The sequence below is a fragment of the Calonectris borealis genome, chromosome 1 (assembly GCF_964195595.1).
Source record: "Calonectris borealis chromosome 1, bCalBor7.hap1.2, whole genome shotgun sequence".
NCBI lineage: Eukaryota > Metazoa > Chordata > Aves > Procellariiformes > Procellariidae > Calonectris > Calonectris borealis.
Genome location: NC_134312.1, coordinates 220,815,856 through 220,830,345, shown reverse-complemented (window position 1 = coordinate 220,830,345; position 14,490 = coordinate 220,815,856). Strand labels below are relative to the sequence as shown.

Here is a 14,490-nt window from a genome sequence, read left to right as displayed (position 1 = left end):
CGGTGGGGCCGGTGCAGCTGGGTCACAGTGGCTGCAGGGTGGCAGCTGTCCCCATCCCCGTCCCCATCCCCATGCTCATGCCCATGCCACCCCAGCCGGGTGCAGCAGGGCCAGCGGGGCATGACCCAGCAGGTGCAGGTGCCCAGGGCCTTGTAAGGGTGTCCTGGTAGGTGAGTCCCAGGGGATGTGGTACGGGGAGGCACTCCCTGGCTGTGCCAGGCTGTACTGGGCTGAACTGGGCTGTACTGGGCTGAACCACGCTGTGCTGCACTGCACAGCACTGCCCAGGGCTGAGCCACTCCATACCGTGCTGACTGAAACGTGTTGTCCTGTAACGTGCCACAGTGCGCCATGCTGTGCCATGCCCCACAGCACTGTGTTGTGCCATGCTATGCTATGCTGTACCATACCATACCATACCATACTGTACCGTACCGTACCATACCCTACCCTACCCTACCATACCACAGCACACCATACTGTGCTGTCCTGTGCCCTGCTGTGCTGTCCCACATGGCACCCTGTCCTGTTGCTCTGTGCCACACTGTGCCATGCTGTGTTTTACCCCACCATATGTCCTGCACCCCGCTGTACCACGCCGTACCATGCTGCACCGTACCATAGCATAGCGACCCACACCACCCGTGCTGCACCACGCTGCACCGCTCTGTGCCGTCCCGTCCTGCCCGGAGCCATGCTGTGCTGAGCCGTGTCCTGCCGCACCACAGCCCTGTGCCGTGCCGTGCTGTGCCTTCCTGCCCAGTGCTGGGGAGGGCACCCTGGGAGCACTGGGTCCAGCGCCGGGCTCCCCAGTACGAGCCAGGGAGACACGGGGCAGAGCCCAGCGAAGGCTGTGAGACACTGCGGGGGCTGGGAAGCCGGAGAGCTGGGGCTGGAGAGGAGCCGGCCGGGCTGTGTCCCATCCAGTGCCGCGCTGGTCCGTGCTGTTCTGTGCCATTCTGTGCCACACATCACCATACCACGTTATACCACGATGTATCGTGTGTTACCGCACCGCACCGCATGTCCCTGCACCGCACTGCTCTGCACCGTCCTGCTCTGTGCTGCTCCACTCATGCCACACCACGCCATGCTGCACCCTTCTGGGCCGTACCCTGCCCCTCGGTGCCACACCATGCCGTGCCATGCCGTGCTGTGCCATGCCATGCCACGCTGTGCCGTGCCAGACGGGATGGTGCGGTGCAGGGCTGTGCCAGGCTGCTCCGCACCGTCAGGCGCTGCTCTGGGCTGCTCCCCACTGTCTGTGCCGCGCTGGGCCATGACACACCGGGCCGGGCCGGGCCATTACGTACCACACCCTTCTGAGCCGCGCTGTGCTGTCCTGCTCCACCGCGCTCCCTGCTGTCCTGTGCCAATCTGTACCGTACTGTACCGTGCCGTACTGTGCTGTACCGTGCCGTACCGTGCCATACCGTACCGTGCCATACCGTACCGTACCATACCGTACCGTGCTGTGCCATACTGTACCATGCTGTACCGTGCTGTACCGTGCTATGCTGTAACATGCCGTGCCGTACCGTACTGTTCCGTGCCGTGCCGTGCCACACTATACTGTACTGTGCCGTGCCATCCCGTGGCGTTCTGTGCCATACCGTGCCGTACGGTGCCTCCCCGCCCCGCGCTGTCCGGGCCCTTCCCGGCCCCCCCCGGGCCGTGCTGCGCCGGGCGGACCGATCCCGGCCGGGGCCGCGGCCGGGGCCGGTGGGGGCGCTGTCCCGCCCCGCCCTCGGAAGCGGAAGCGGAAGCGGAGCCCCCCCGCCCCCCGCCCCCCGCCAGCGGAGCCGCCGCAGGTACCGGCCGGGCCGGGGGGATCTCGATGTAGGGCGGCCGGGCCGGGGGGGCCGGGGGCGGGTGAGGGACCTCCGCTGCGCTGCGGAGGGGCGGCGGGCGGGGACCGAGGGGCCCGTGGAGACCCTGCGGGGCCGGGGCCGGGGCCGGGGTCCCGGGGTCCCGGGGCAGGGGTCCCGGGGCAGGGCGGTGGAGCGGCGGGTCCCGCGGGTGCGGGGTCTCCTGCTGGGGCCCGGGGCTCTGACAGGGCCCCTGAGGCGGGCGGCCGGGCCGGATCGAGGGCCTGGCTGCGGGGCCGGTGCGGGGGGGCCCCGAGGGCCTCCGGGCCGCGGCTGCCCCCGCTCCCCCTGCCCGCAGGGCCCCATGGACGCGGAGGTGCCGGCGCCCCGGGGGCTGTAGGAGCCTCCCGCCAGCGGCAGGTGAGGGTCGGCAGGGCCCCGCGGCGGGGGCTTGTCCGGGGGGCACCCGCCGCGTCCCCTCGTGCCCGCGGTGCCGCCTTCCCCCGTGCCCCCCGGGCCCCGGCCATGTCGGGATCCCTGAGCAAGCGGAGCGACCTGGCCAACGACAACAGCTGCCTGGGGCTGAGCCTGGGGCTGCAGGGCCCCCCCGCACCTGGGCAGCTGCTGCGCCCCAAGGGCCCCCCCGGCTCCCCACAGGCCCCCCCCCTCTATGGCAGCACGGAGCTGCAGGGCCAGGGGGGGCCGCCTGCCCTGGCTGGCGAGGAGCCGGCCAACGCCAAGTGGGTGAAGGACGGGCAGAACCAGCTGCGCCGGGCGGCCGAGCGGGACCAGAACCGCAACGAGCTGGGGCCCCCCCCCGAGGAGCTGGAGGTCTCGGCCCGCAACGCCCGCAACGCTGGCGGGGGGGCCTTGCCCCTGCTCATCGACCTGCGGGGCGCCGAGGAGGACGAGGACGAGGAGGACGAGGAAGAGGAGGAGGAGGAGGGCGACGGGGACTCCACGCCGGTGCAGAGCGACCCCATGACGGCTGAGTCGGAGCAGAGCGGGGAGCGGGCGCCCCGCGAGCACGGCCGCAGTGCCAGCCTGCTCTTCGGGGTGCGCAGCGGCACCGCCAGCGACGAGGACTCCAGCTGGGCCACGCTCAGCCAGGGAAGCCCCACCGGCAGCTCCCCCGACGATGCAGGTGGGCACCCGCAGGCACCGGCCCCACGGCAGCCCCACGGCAGCCCCCGCCTGCCCCACAGTGACCTCTGACTTCCCAGACTGCCCCACGGTGGCCTGTGACTACCCCATGGCAGCCCCCACGCCTGCCCCATGGCTGTCCCTGCCTGCTCTGCCTGTCCCACAGTGATCCCTGTCTGACCCACAGCTGCTTCTGCCTGCCCCATGGCTGCCCTGATTCCCCCACGGCTTCCCCATGAGTGCCCCTGACAACACTATGGTGGTCCCATGGCTGTTCCTGCCTGCCCCATGGCAGCCACTGCCTGCCTGTCTCCCCCCTGCCCCTGCCTGCCCCTTCCTGCCCCCCCTGCCCAGCCTGTTCCTGTCAGCCCCCGTCCCTGGCTGTGTGCCCACTGCTGCCCCCAGCCCCACTGCCTGCCCGGGTCCCCCAGTCGCTGCCTGTGCTCCCCCCGTCCCTGCTGGGTGCCGTTCCTGGCCCCCCAGCCCCTGTTGGCTCCACGGCACCCTGCTGTGTACCCCCTGCCCAAGTTGTGCCCCCCAGCACCCCCTTCCTGGCTGTGCCCCCCTGCACTGTTGCTGGTTGCACAGTCCCCACTGTGCCCCTTGGCGCTGGCCCTGCTGCACTGTCACCCTCTGACCCCCTCTGCAGTCTGTCACCTCCCTGTGCCCCCTGGCCTCCCTGTGCCCCCTGGCCCACCTGTGCCCCTTGATACCTCCGTGCCCCCTAGCCCCCCTGTGCCCCCTGCCACCTCCATGCCCCCTGGCCCCCTGTGCCCCCCAGCACCTCCGTGTGCCCCCAGCACCCTTCCTGGGCTGTAGGTCCCCCCGTGTCCCCAGCTCCCCATCCCCACGCCTGGCAGTGTCACCTCCCTGTCCCGTGTGCCCTGCACAGCCCCACAGCTTGTGCCGTGCTGTCCCCCACACTCCCTGTGTCCCCATCCCTGTGCTCCCACTGTCCCTGCATCCCCCCTGTGCCCCCATCCCTGTGTCCCCCCCCTGCACCCCACATCGCTGCCTCCTCCTCCCTGTGTCCCCCCCTCCCTGTTCCCACCCCCTACACCCCCATCCCTGCTCCCCATCCCTGCCCCCCCGTGTCCCCGCCCCCCGCGCATCCCGGTCCCGCTGGCGCATCCGCATCCCGCCGGCCCTGGCGCTGCCGTCAGCGGTTGCCGGGGAAACGCCTGGTCCAGCCCGGCCGCAGGTGAGCGCTGCTGCGGGGACTGGGATGGGGACCCGGACCGGGAGCGGGCTGCCCCACACCCCATCATGGGACCGGGGCTGCCGTGGGCCTGGGGCCCGATGTGGGGCCTGCTGTGGGGCCGGGGCTGCCATGGGGCTGGGGCCCGATGTGGGGCCTGCCGTGGGGACAGGGCTGTGGGTGAGGCGGTGCTGGGACAGGCCGGGGGGGTCCGGGCCTCACAGCGGGTGGCGGGGCTGGGGGTGTGGGGGCACAGGGCAGGGGCCCCGGAGGGACAGGCCCCACGGTGCCCCATGGCCAGGGCCACAGGGGCTCCAGGCTGCGCTCTGGCCGGCAGCCGGCACGACCCCCGGCATGGGGCGGTGGCACCATGTGCAGCACGGACTACTTCGTGGCCATCGTCCTGCTGGACACGCGCCCAGGTAGGGCTGCGGCGGGGGCCCGGCAGCGCTGCGGGGGCGTGGGGGGCTGCGGCACTGCCTGGCCCTGGGGGTCTGGCCTGGGAGCTCTGCGGGGCCCCTCGACAGGGGGTCTGGCACCCTGCCTGGCTGCGGGGACTGTGTCCTGCTGGGCCCTGGGACCCCCATCCCTATGGGGCCTGGCTGGGGTCCCCCGTCCTCATGGCGATGTGGGACCCTCCTTCTTACAGCAGTGGGGGGTCCTCAGCCCTGCCTGGCCACAGGCCTCCGTCCTCATGGCGATGGGGGGCCCAGAGCCCTCCATGGGGTGGTCCCCACCTTGCTGGGCACTGGGGCGGGTGCCCGGTCTGGGGGGCAGGGGAGCTCTGTGGGGCTGAGCATGGGGACCATGCCGTGCTGGGGCTGCCTGGAGGGGCCCGTCCCTGTGGCGCCCGGCCCTGACCGGTCCCTGCTCCTCCAGACTCCTTCTGGACCCGCAACTCCTTCGAGACGGACTCGGACCTGCCTGCGGGATGGATGCGGGTGCAGGACACGTCAGGCACTTACTACTGGCATATCCCTACCGGCACCACGCAGTGGGAGCCCCCCTCCGGGCTGGCCCGCGGCTCAGACCCTGGCTCCCCGGGCAACACCCCCTCCGAGGAGCTCCCAGTGAGTCCAGACCATGGGGCGGCCATGGGGACCCCCGGGGTGCGGGGCCGTGGAGGTGCCCCATGGCGCGTGCCCTGATTCGTCCCCGCTCTCCCCACAGCTCGCCTGGACGGGCTTCGCCCCAGCTGAGCGCTTTGGCGAGGGGAATTTCTGGAAGGTGAGAGGCGGTGGTGGGCAGCAAGAGGGCAGCACCCCGTGGCGCCCAGCCCCTGCCAGCCCCCCGTTCCCTCCCCAGGATCCCGCAGTGGAGGAGGCAGATGATGAGCCTGAAGCGCAGGACACGGAGCCACCATCACTGGGCCCTGCCTCGCCAGGCATGGGGTGTGTGGGGCATGGGGGTTGCGTGGGGGGCGTGGGGCTGTGCCTGGGCCCCGCGGGGAGGTGGGACCCCGGGGGAAGGGCAGCGGGAGGGTTCGTTGTGGGGCCAGAACTGGGACCTGTGCTGGGGGTGGGGTCCAGGTGGGCAGAGCTGGGGGCCTGGGGTCTCTCCACTGGTGCTGGGGGGGCAGCAGCCAGTGACAGCCCTCTCGGTCTTGCAGCGCGGCCCTGGCCGAGGAGGACAAGCCGGGCTCCAAGGTAGGCCCAGACCCCGCCATGCTGCAGGGCCCCCGCTGGCTCAGATGGCCCCTCCCCCACCATCACTGCCCCCACAGGGCCCGGGGTCTGCCCCACTGCTGGGGGGCAGCTGGGACCCCCACCCTGGGGCTGCAGCCCGTCCCTGGCACGGTGCTGGTGCCGTCACCGCCACGCGAGGGGGCTCAGCCAGGTCTGGGGTGCGCGGTGCCCTCACTGTGGGGTCTGCTGTACCCCGAGGATCGCGGGGCACGTTGGGGCAGACGACCGGCTGGGGTCCCTGTGCCGGGGCCATGCCTGCCCCACGCCGTCCCCTGCAGTGCTTCGCCGTGCGCTCACTGGGCTGGGTGGAGATGAGCGAGGACGAGCTGGCGCCGGGCCGGAGCAGCATTGCTGTCAACAACTGCATCCGTCAGCTCTCCCTGCACCAGCGCAGGCCCCCCAGCGCCTGGGGGGAGGTGAGTGCCCCAGCCCCACACACCGCCTTGGACGGCAGCTCCCAGCGCGGCCCCCGGGCCCCCGCTGACTCGTCTCCCCCCAGGGCCGAGCGATGCTGCTGCTGCTGGAGAGCCAGACGCTGAAGCTGGTGGACCCGCAGGATCAGGCCCTGCTGCACGCGCAGCCCGTGGCCAGCATCCGCGTCTGGGGCGTGGGGCGTGACAGCGGCAGGTGGGGGGCGCGGGGGCCAGGGATGCGCCGGGTGCACGGGTTGGGGGTGAGGGGGGGTCTGCACCCATGGGGCTGGGGGCTGTGTGGGACCCTGCGGGGGTGGTGCAGGGTGGGGCCACACGGGGAGCATGGTGTACACGGGGCGCTACATGGGGTCTGTGCAGGTGGGGGGTAGGTGCGGGGCGGGTCCCTGCACCTGCAGGTCCTGGGGACAGGGGATGTCTGGTGCCCGCAGGGATCAGCCGGGGATCTGGGTGCATGCAGGGTGCAGGGCTGGGGGTCCCATGCACGTGGGGTGCAGGGGTGCACAGGGATCCGGGGGCACATGGGGCATGGGGCCATGGGGGTCCTGTGCATGTGGGGTGTGGGGACCTGCAGGATGCAGGTGCATGTGGGGTGTGGGGCTATGGGGTCCCATGTGCATGGGGATGTGTGGGGATGTGGGTGCACATGGGGTGTGGGGCCATGGGGTCCTGTGCACCCACGGTGCGGGGGCCTATGGGGTCTGCAGGCTGAGCCCCCTCAGTGGTGCTGGGGCAGGGGCGGGTCTCGCGGGTCAGGCACAGCCCCGTATGGGTGTGGAGAGACCCACGCGGCGGGGGCTGTGGGGGATGCATGCTCCCCGGCCCCACTAACTCCACTCTCTGGCTCTCTCCTGCTGCGCTGGCCGGGGATGCAGGGAGAGGTATGGCAGCCCAGCCCTGCACCAGTCCTCCCAGTCCCATCCCTTGCTGGTGGTGGAGGCACCTGGGGTGGGGCGGTGGGGAGCTCGGGCAGCTGAGGTGGCTGAGGGGGGGTCCTAAGCGCAGCCCCTCCCCACAGGGATTTCGCCTACGTGGCCCGGGACCAGCTGACACAGATGCTCAAGTGCCATGTCTTCCGCTGCGAGAGCCCTGCCAAGAACATCGCCACCAGCTTGCACGAGGTCTGCTCCCAGGTGAGCCCCCTGTGACCTCCTATGACCCCTCTAGCCCCAAGTGAGCCCCCCCAATGCCCCCAGCATGAGGTCTGCTCCCAGGTGAGCCCCCCATGATCCCCCCGACCCCGAGTGAGCCCCCATGGACCCCCAGCCCTAGCCTGCACAAGGTCTGCTCCCAGGTGAGCCCTCCCAGACCTCCCCCCGGCTCTAGGTGAGCCCCCTGGGCCTCCCCACCAGCTCCAAGGTGTATTCTTGGGTGAGACCCTCCCTGCCCTGGTGTCCCCAGGGAGCAGCTGGCCAGTGGGTGCCGTGGCCCCGTGTGGGGAGCAGAGGATGGGGGCTGTGGCGTGACAGCCAGGGGGGCCGGTGCCCCTGTGCTCTTCCCAGATCATGGTGGAGAGGCGAAGTGCCCGGGCGCTGGCTAACGGCTTCTCCATGGACCCCTCCAGGCTGGTGGAGATCCCTTTCCAGGGTACGGTGCGGGGGATGTGAGGGGGGGTGCTGGCAGGGGCTGGGGGGGCTCGTCTGTCCAGCGGCCATGTGTGTTGGGGCGGGGGGAGTGGGGCTTCATGGCTGGGAACGGTGCGGGGCAGTTGGAGGGCAGGGACAGCTGTTGGGGGACAGCGTGGGGTGATGGGGTGCAGCGGTATTGGCGTGGGGCCGGGTGTTGGGTGACACGGCGTGGCGGCGTTGGCATGGGGCTGACCCTGCTGTGTGCCGCAGTGGAGTTCCCGGCGCCCAAGAGCGAGGTGGTGCAGAAGTTCCCGGTGTGCTACCTGGGCTGCGTGCCTGTCGCCAAGCCCGTGGGTGAGTGTGGGGCGTGGGTGGCGCTGGGGGGTGCTGGGGGACAGCCGGGGGCACTCGCACCCCGTGTGGCTGCCATGGGGTGGGTGCCCCGGCCCCCTTCCTGCCTGCCCCCGTGGAGCACCCCTGAGCCCCCTGCCCGTCTCCAGGCATGGATGTCATCAATGCGGCGCTGGAGGCGGCGCTGGCCACCGGCAGCAAGGAGCACTGGACCCCCATCGTGGTCAACGTGGCGCCCGCCACGCTTACCATCACCCACGAGCAGGTGGGTCCGGCCCCGCCGTGCCCTGCTGCTGTCCCTGTCCCGGCGGCGTGGCGCGTGGCGGTGACCTCCATCCGCGTGCCTGCAGACAGAGGCGGTGCTGTGCGAGTGCCGTGTGCGGTTCCTGTCCTTCATGGGGGTGGGCCGGGACGTGCGCTCCTTCGCCTTCATCATGGCCAGTGCCCCGGGTGCTTTCCGCTGCCACATGGTCTGGTGCGAGCCCAACGCTGCGGGGCTGAGCGAGGCGCTGCAGGCTGCCTGCATGGTGAGTGTCCCCCGGCCCCCTCCCTGGCCCCGCAGCCCCCTCCCCGGCCCTGCTGCTGACCCTGCTCTCCCCAGCTGCGCTACCAGAAGTGCCTGGACGCCAGGCCCCAGGCCTCCAGCTCCTGCCTGCCCGCGCCGCCCGCTGACTCGGTGGCCCGCCGGGTGGGCTCCTCCGTCCGCAGGGGCGTCCAGACCCTGCTGGGGAGCCTGAAGCCCAAGCGCCTCGGGGCCCAGACACCGTGAGCCGGCACGGGGAGAGCGACCAAGACCCCTTCCCCGCCCGCCGCCCCCGGGACGGGACGGGGGGACGGGACAGAGGGGGCGGCAGCGCTGGGGACGCGCAGGGTGCCGGTGTCGGGTGAGCCCGTGCCGGGGGGGGCGTGTGTGCGTGTGCCAGTGTCCCTGTGCATGGAGCTGTGTGCGAGGGGCCGCAGGGCACGCACCTGCGCTGGGGGTGTGCGCAGTGCCCTGCCGCGGCTCTGCCCCCTCCGCCGTGCCCCAGGGTGGCAGGTCCCAGGTCCTGCCCCACACACTGTGGCAAGCCCCCCGTCACCCCGTGGGGATGATGGTGCCGGTGTGGCGGGGGGCGTGGGGCCTGCCCTGCCCCGATGCATGCAGTCTAACCTGCAGTGTGGGGCTCCCCAGGGCCGCCGGCTCTGGAGCTGCCACTCTTGCTGTAACAAAGATCTGTGTCGTACTAAATAATTAATAAACCCATTCCACCAGCCCGGCCTGGCCCCCTCCCTGCGGCACCCGGAGGAGGATGAGGAGGAGCAGTGGGGCCACCTGCTCCCGGCGCATCCCGCGGGGCCTTGGGCAGGAGTCGCTGGGTCCATCACACCTTTATTGTGCCACCGTGGGGGCAGCGGGAGTGTGGGGACAGGCAGGGACCTGCCTCAGCCCCTGCCAGGCCTGGCGCCGCCTGTGTCCTGGGGCCTGATCCCGCCTCAGCAGAGCCGCCGCTGCCGCCAGAGCGCCTGGATGCGTGGGAAGGGCAGCGCTGGGCGCAGGGACTGGCAGAGGCCAGGGTCGGCAGAGCGGCCGGTGCGCAGGGCACAGAGCAGCGCTGCCTTGCAGGCGGCCAGGCAGGGCTCGCGGGGCGGGTGGCCCTTGTGGAAGAGGAACCAGAAGCGCTGGAAGAGGCGCTCGTCGTCCTGGAAGCGGCGGATGAGCTGGTCCCAGTCGGTGGGGAAGGCGCTGGGCAGCCCGTAGGCCTCGCGGGCACGGTAGAGGCGCTGCCAACGCGGCTCTGCCCCCGGTGCATTGGCCTCGGTGAGGTTGAGGATGAAGGTCTCGTGGTCCAGCACGGCGTGGGAGCTGCCGGGGTAGGCACCATCCACCTCGTACACGCGGTAGCCTGCGGGCAGGGTGGGCAGGATCAGGGGTGGGCGGCAGCGCCGCGGCCAGAGGGGTGGGCTGCGGTGGGGTGGGGGGTCAGGGCGCACCGGGGTTGAGGTTGATGTAGGTGGTGACGCTGGGGGCCACGAAGGCGACAGAGACGGGGCGCGTCAGCGTCTCCTCATCGTAGAACATCTCGAACTCATCCACATGCGTGTGACCGAAGAACTGAGCCGCGATGGTGCCTTCAAACCTGCGCGGGGCCAGGGGGTGAGGGCTGCTGGCGCCCAGACCACCACGGCCCCACCATGCTGCCTGGCAGCCGGCACAGCGCAGCTGGTCCCATGACCCGGAGCCCCCTGTCACGCCAGGCTCAGCTGACGCCGCGTGTCCAGGCCGTGCCTGTCGGCGCTGGCTCCCGTCCGGCCCTCACCCCGGCTCCGGCGCAGCCCTGCCTGGCGTCGGCAGCTTTGGGCTCCTGGCCCCAGACACTCCGGCACGGCACTGTCCCCCTGTCCCCTCCCATGCCGACGCCGCTGCAGGCCAGGTAGCCTAGCAGGGGGCTGGCACGTGGGGTGGGGGTCCGTGGGGCTGACCTGCTGACGATACGGTAGTAGTTCCAGCTCCAGCTGTGCAGGCAGTGGGCCGGGGGGATGTGCCCGATGATGTGCACCTAGGAGGCAGTGGAGGACGGGGCTGAAGGGTGCCCGGGACCCCCTACATGCAGAGCCAGCACTGCCCCCGCCCTCACCTTCTCCCCTGCCTGCTCGGCGGCTGCCAGGACCCCCACCAGCCACTGCAGCTGCCCCGCGGGGTCAGTGGAGTTGATAAGGAGCCAGAAGTTGGCCTGGGAGCAGAAGTTCATGTTGAGCGAGACGAGGCGCAGCCCGGGCCAGACCTGCACCGTGTAGAAACCGGCGGCCCTATGGAGATGGGGGGTGAGTGCTGTCTGCCCCTGCCCCACGCCGCGGCCCCAGCTCCCTGCCTGCCCTGGTATCCCCCTCCCCTCTGCCCGCACCCCTGGCCCACAGCCCCCCATGCTGCTGCCCACCCAAAGCACCCTGCACCCCCTGAGCACCCCCATCGCTGCCTGCCCGAAGTATCCCACACCCCTACCAGCCATAAGCCCCCCCTTGCACCTCCCAGTATGGACCCCCTGCCTTGCTAACCCGAGGCACCTGCACCCTCTCAGCCCCAAGCCCCCCCCGAGCCCCTGCTAGCCTGGGACCCCCTTGCCCCCCCAGTATGGAGACCACTTTGTGCCCCCCCGAGCCCTCCCAGCCCAAAGCCCCTGCTAGCCCAAAGCCCCCCAGCCTGCAGCCCCCCGCCCAGCCCCTGCCAGCAGCCGCCCCCACCGGAGGGTCTGCAGCGCCGGGGGAGGCAGCCAGTCCTGCCAGGCCTGGGCCATGGCGTCGTACAGCCAGGCAGAGGACTGGTTGCCCTGCACGTATGGCGGGGGGAAGGCATTGACGGGGGTGGCCTCATGGTTGCCCACGGCCGGGTAGACGGGAAGAGCGCCCAGGTGCCGGTGCAGCAGCTTGGTGACGGTGCGCAGGGCCAGCAGCTGGTCCTGCCGGCTCTGCTGCCAGACATCGTGCGCCGGGATGTCGCCTGTCCAGTACACGGCGGCGAAGGGAGCTGCGCTGGGGAGCTGGGCCAGGAGCGCCTCGATGGTGTGCAGCGGCAGGTCGCACTTGCCGTACTCGCCCCAGAAGCCGGCGCCGCCGGGGCCGGGCCGGGCGGTGCCACGGCAGCAGAGTGGGTCGGGGCAGGCGGCCTCGCTGCCTGGCACGTAGTGGCGGTCCCAGTGCAGGTCAGTAAGGAAGAGAAGGCGGGCGGTGGGGGCGCCGGGCGGCGGGGGCACCGGGGGCCGCACCGGCGGCTTGGGGGTGGCGGGCAGGGAGATGTTCCAGGCGCCGAAGATGTCCCAGCGGCCGCAGTGCCGGCCCAGCAGCAGCCCGCAGGCCTCGCCGGGCCGCAGCACCGAGCGGGCCCAGGCCGACACCACGTCCCGCTGGAAGAGCTGCACGGCCTGCCGGCAGATCTCGGGGCGCGCCAGCCGCAGGTCCTGGCAGAGCCGGGCCGCCACGCGCCCCACGCGCACCACGTTGGGCTCCAGCTGCAGAGCAGGGACCGGCTGAGCTGCTGCTGGCTCCCCGGGTCGGCCCCGCCGCCCCGACCCGCTGGGCCCGGAGCGCCGAGGCCGGGGGGACCCCCACCCGCCCAGTCCCTCCATCGCCCGGGCCCCAGCCCGGTTCCCATTTTGGGGAAGGAAGGGGGGCCCCGGGGGCCCGTACCACCCCCGCCCCAGCCTGTCCCTGTCCCTCAGAGCGAAGCCGCCAGCCTGCCCCCCCGTCCCCATTCCCGTCCTGGTCCCGTGCCCGTCACAAGCCACGACGTGCCCCAGCCTGCACCGGCCCCGTCATGAGGTCCTGGCCCGGCCCCGTCCCAGCTGCTGCCTCCAGCCCGTCCCTGCCCCGTCCTGGCCCTGGCCCTGCCCCTGCCCCGTCCTGACCTGTCCCTGCCACGTCCCCGTCTCCAGCCCGTCCCGCTCCTGCCCCTGTCCTCTCCTGGCCCCGTTCCTGTCCAGGAGCCCGCTGGCCGCGCTCGGCCCGTCCCCCCCGTCCCCACCTGCAGCGCCAGGTCCAGCGCCCCGAAGAGCAGGCGACAGGCCGGGCACGACACGTTCCGCCAGCCCCAGCGCGGCGCCGCCTGGAGGAATGCCTCCCCCCCGGCAGGGGGCAGCCCGGTCGACAGCGACAGCGACAGCGCCAGGGCCAGCGGCAGCGACAGCAGCGCGGCCGGGCCGGCGCTCGCAGCCCGCGCCGCCATGGCCGAACGACGCCTCCGCCGCCGGGGGCGGGGCCAGCGCCGAGAGGCGACCGGGGAGGGGCCGGGAGAGCGGGGCGGGGGCGGGGCTGAGACCGCGTCGGGAGGGGGCGGGAAGAGCGGGCAAAGAGAGAGCGAGCGCGCAAAGGGACCGCGGCGCCTTTAAATAGCGCCAGGGGCATGATGGGAGATGGAGTCCGCGAGGGGCACTGTGGGAGGTGGAGTCCGCGAGAGGCACTGTGGGAGGTGGCGTCCCGTTGGGCACTGTGGGAGGTGGAGTCCCCTTGGGAACTGTGGGAGATGGAGTCCATTGGGCATTGTGGGATATGGAGTCCATTGGGCACTGTGGGAGGTGGAGTCCCCTTGGGCACTGTGGGAGGTGGAGTCCCCTTGGGCATTGTGGGTGGTGGAGTCCTCTTGGGCATTGTGGGAGATGGAGTCCCTTGGGCATTGTGGGAGGTGGAGTCCCCTTGGGCACTGTGGGAGGTGGAGTCCCCTTGGGCATTATGGGAGATGGAGTCCCCTTGGGAACTGTGGGAGATGGAGTCCTCTTGGGCATTGTGGGAGATGGAGTCCCCTTGGGAACTGTGGGAGATGGAGTCCTGTTGGGGCATTGTGGGAGTTGGAGTCCCCTTGGGCACTGTGGGAGAAGGAGTCCTCTTGGGCATTGTGGGTGGTGGAGTCCTCTTGGGCATTGTGGGAGATGGAGTCCCTTGGGCATTGTGGGAGGTGGAGTCCATTGGGCACTGTGGGAGGTGGAGTCCCGTTGGGCATTATGGGAGATGGAGTCCCCTTGGGAACTGTGGGAGATGGAGTCCCCTTGGGAACTGTGGGAGATGGAGTCCTGTTGGGGCATTGTGGGAGATGGAGTCCCCTTGGGCACTGTGGGAGAAGGAGTCCCCTTGGGAACTGTGGGAGATGGAGTCCATTGGGCATTGTGGGAGATGGAGTCCCTTGGGCATTGTGGGAGGTGGAGTCCATTGGGCACTGTGGGAGGTGGAGTCCCGTTGGGCATTATGGGAGATGGAGTCCCCTTGGGCACTGTGGGAGAAGGAGTCCCCTTGGGAACTGTGGGAGATGGAGTCCATTGGGCATTGTGGGAGATGGAGTCCCTTGGGCATTGTGGGAGGTGGAGTCCATTGGGCACTGTGGGAGGTGGAGTCCCGTTGGGCATTATGGGAGATGGAGTCCCCTTGGGAACTGTGGGAGATGGAGTCCTGTTGGGGCATTGTGGGAGATGGAGTCCCCTTGGGCACTGTGGGAGAAGGAGTCCCCTTGGGAACTGTGGGAGATGGAGTCCATTGGGCATTGTGGGAGGTGGAGTCCTCTTGGGCATTGTGGGAGATGGAGTCCATTGGGCATTGTGGGAGGTGGAGTCCCCTTGGGCACTGTGGAAGGTGGAGTCCTCTTGGGGCACTGTGGGACATGGAGTCCCTTTGGGCACTGCGGGAGATGGATTCCCATTGGGGCATTGTGGGAGATGGAGTCACCTTAGGCACTGTGGGAGGTGGAGTCCTTTGGGCATTGTGGGAGATGGAGTCCCCTTGGGCATTGTGGGAGATGGAGTCCATTGGGCATTGTGGGAGATGGATTCCTGTTGAGCACTGTGGGAG

The 14,490-nt window shown here is 70.8% G+C and overlaps 2 protein-coding genes across 10 annotated transcripts; one reads left to right on the top strand and one right to left on the bottom strand.

Annotated features, from left to right (window-relative positions):
• The first annotated feature begins 1,667 nt into the window (after nt 1-1,667).
• On the top strand, nt 1,668-9,438 carry APBB1 (amyloid beta precursor protein binding family B member 1). Of its 8 annotated transcripts, none has more exons than XM_075140549.1 (14): nt 1,668-1,811; nt 2,167-2,952; nt 5,029-5,219; nt 5,320-5,376; nt 5,455-5,540; nt 5,759-5,795; nt 6,113-6,250; nt 6,334-6,461; nt 7,284-7,398; nt 7,768-7,852; nt 8,104-8,187; nt 8,334-8,449; nt 8,535-8,711; nt 8,786-9,438. In XM_075140549.1, the coding sequence occupies exons 2-14, from the start codon at nt 2,334-2,336 to the stop codon at nt 8,951-8,953; spliced, it is 2,001 nt and encodes a 666-aa protein (XP_074996650.1). In that variant the 5' UTR covers nt 1,668-1,811; nt 2,167-2,333; the 3' UTR covers nt 8,954-9,438. The 8 variants fall into 8 exon arrangements, with proteins under 8 accessions (XP_074996650.1, XP_074996649.1, XP_074996652.1 ...); XM_075140552.1 differs by lacking the exon at nt 1,668-1,811 and adding an exon at nt 4,487-4,571 and having other exon boundaries at nt 2,466-2,952; XM_075140553.1 differs by lacking the exons at nt 1,668-1,811; nt 2,167-2,952 and adding exons at nt 4,087-4,152; nt 4,487-4,571.
• Nucleotides 9,430-12,917, bottom strand: SMPD1 (sphingomyelin phosphodiesterase 1). Of its 2 annotated transcripts, XM_075140557.1 has the most exons (6): nt 12,680-12,917; nt 11,404-12,167; nt 10,800-10,971; nt 10,645-10,721; nt 10,156-10,301; nt 9,430-10,067 (listed from the first exon to the last, which is right to left on the bottom strand). In XM_075140557.1, exons 1-6 carry the CDS (start codon nt 12,878-12,880, stop codon nt 9,658-9,660), a joined length of 1,770 nt encoding a protein of 589 aa, XP_074996658.1. In that variant the 5' UTR covers nt 12,881-12,917; the 3' UTR covers nt 9,430-9,657. The 2 variants fall into 2 exon arrangements, 1 of the variants encoding a protein (XP_074996658.1); XR_012672109.1 differs by lacking the exon at nt 12,680-12,917 and having other exon boundaries at nt 9,535-10,067; nt 10,482-10,721; nt 11,404-12,483.
• Between the last annotated feature and the right edge of the window lie 1,573 nt (nt 12,918-14,490).

Coding starts and splice junctions, on each gene's coding strand:
- SMPD1 (XM_075140557.1), bottom strand. CDS start 12,880: ATGGCGGCGCGGGCTGCGAGCGCCGGCCCGGCCGCGCTGCTGTCGCTG. Junction 12,168..12,679: donor CGCTGGACCTGGCGCTGCAG/GTGGGGACGGGG, acceptor CCTGCTCTGCAG/CTGGAGCCCAACGTGGTGCG. Junction 10,302..10,644: donor TACTACCGTATCGTCAGCAG/GTCAGCCCCACG, acceptor GGCCCCGCGCAG/GTTTGAAGGCACCATCGCGG.
- APBB1 (XM_075140549.1), top strand. CDS start 2,334: ATGTCGGGATCCCTGAGCAAGCGGAGCGACCTGGCCAACGACAACAGC. Junction 2,953..5,028: donor CAGCTCCCCCGACGATGCAG/GTGGGCACCCGC, acceptor CTGCTCCTCCAG/ACTCCTTCTGGACCCGCAAC. Junction 5,541..5,758: donor CCTGCCTCGCCAGGCATGGG/GTGTGTGGGGCA, acceptor TCGGTCTTGCAG/CGCGGCCCTGGCCGAGGAGG.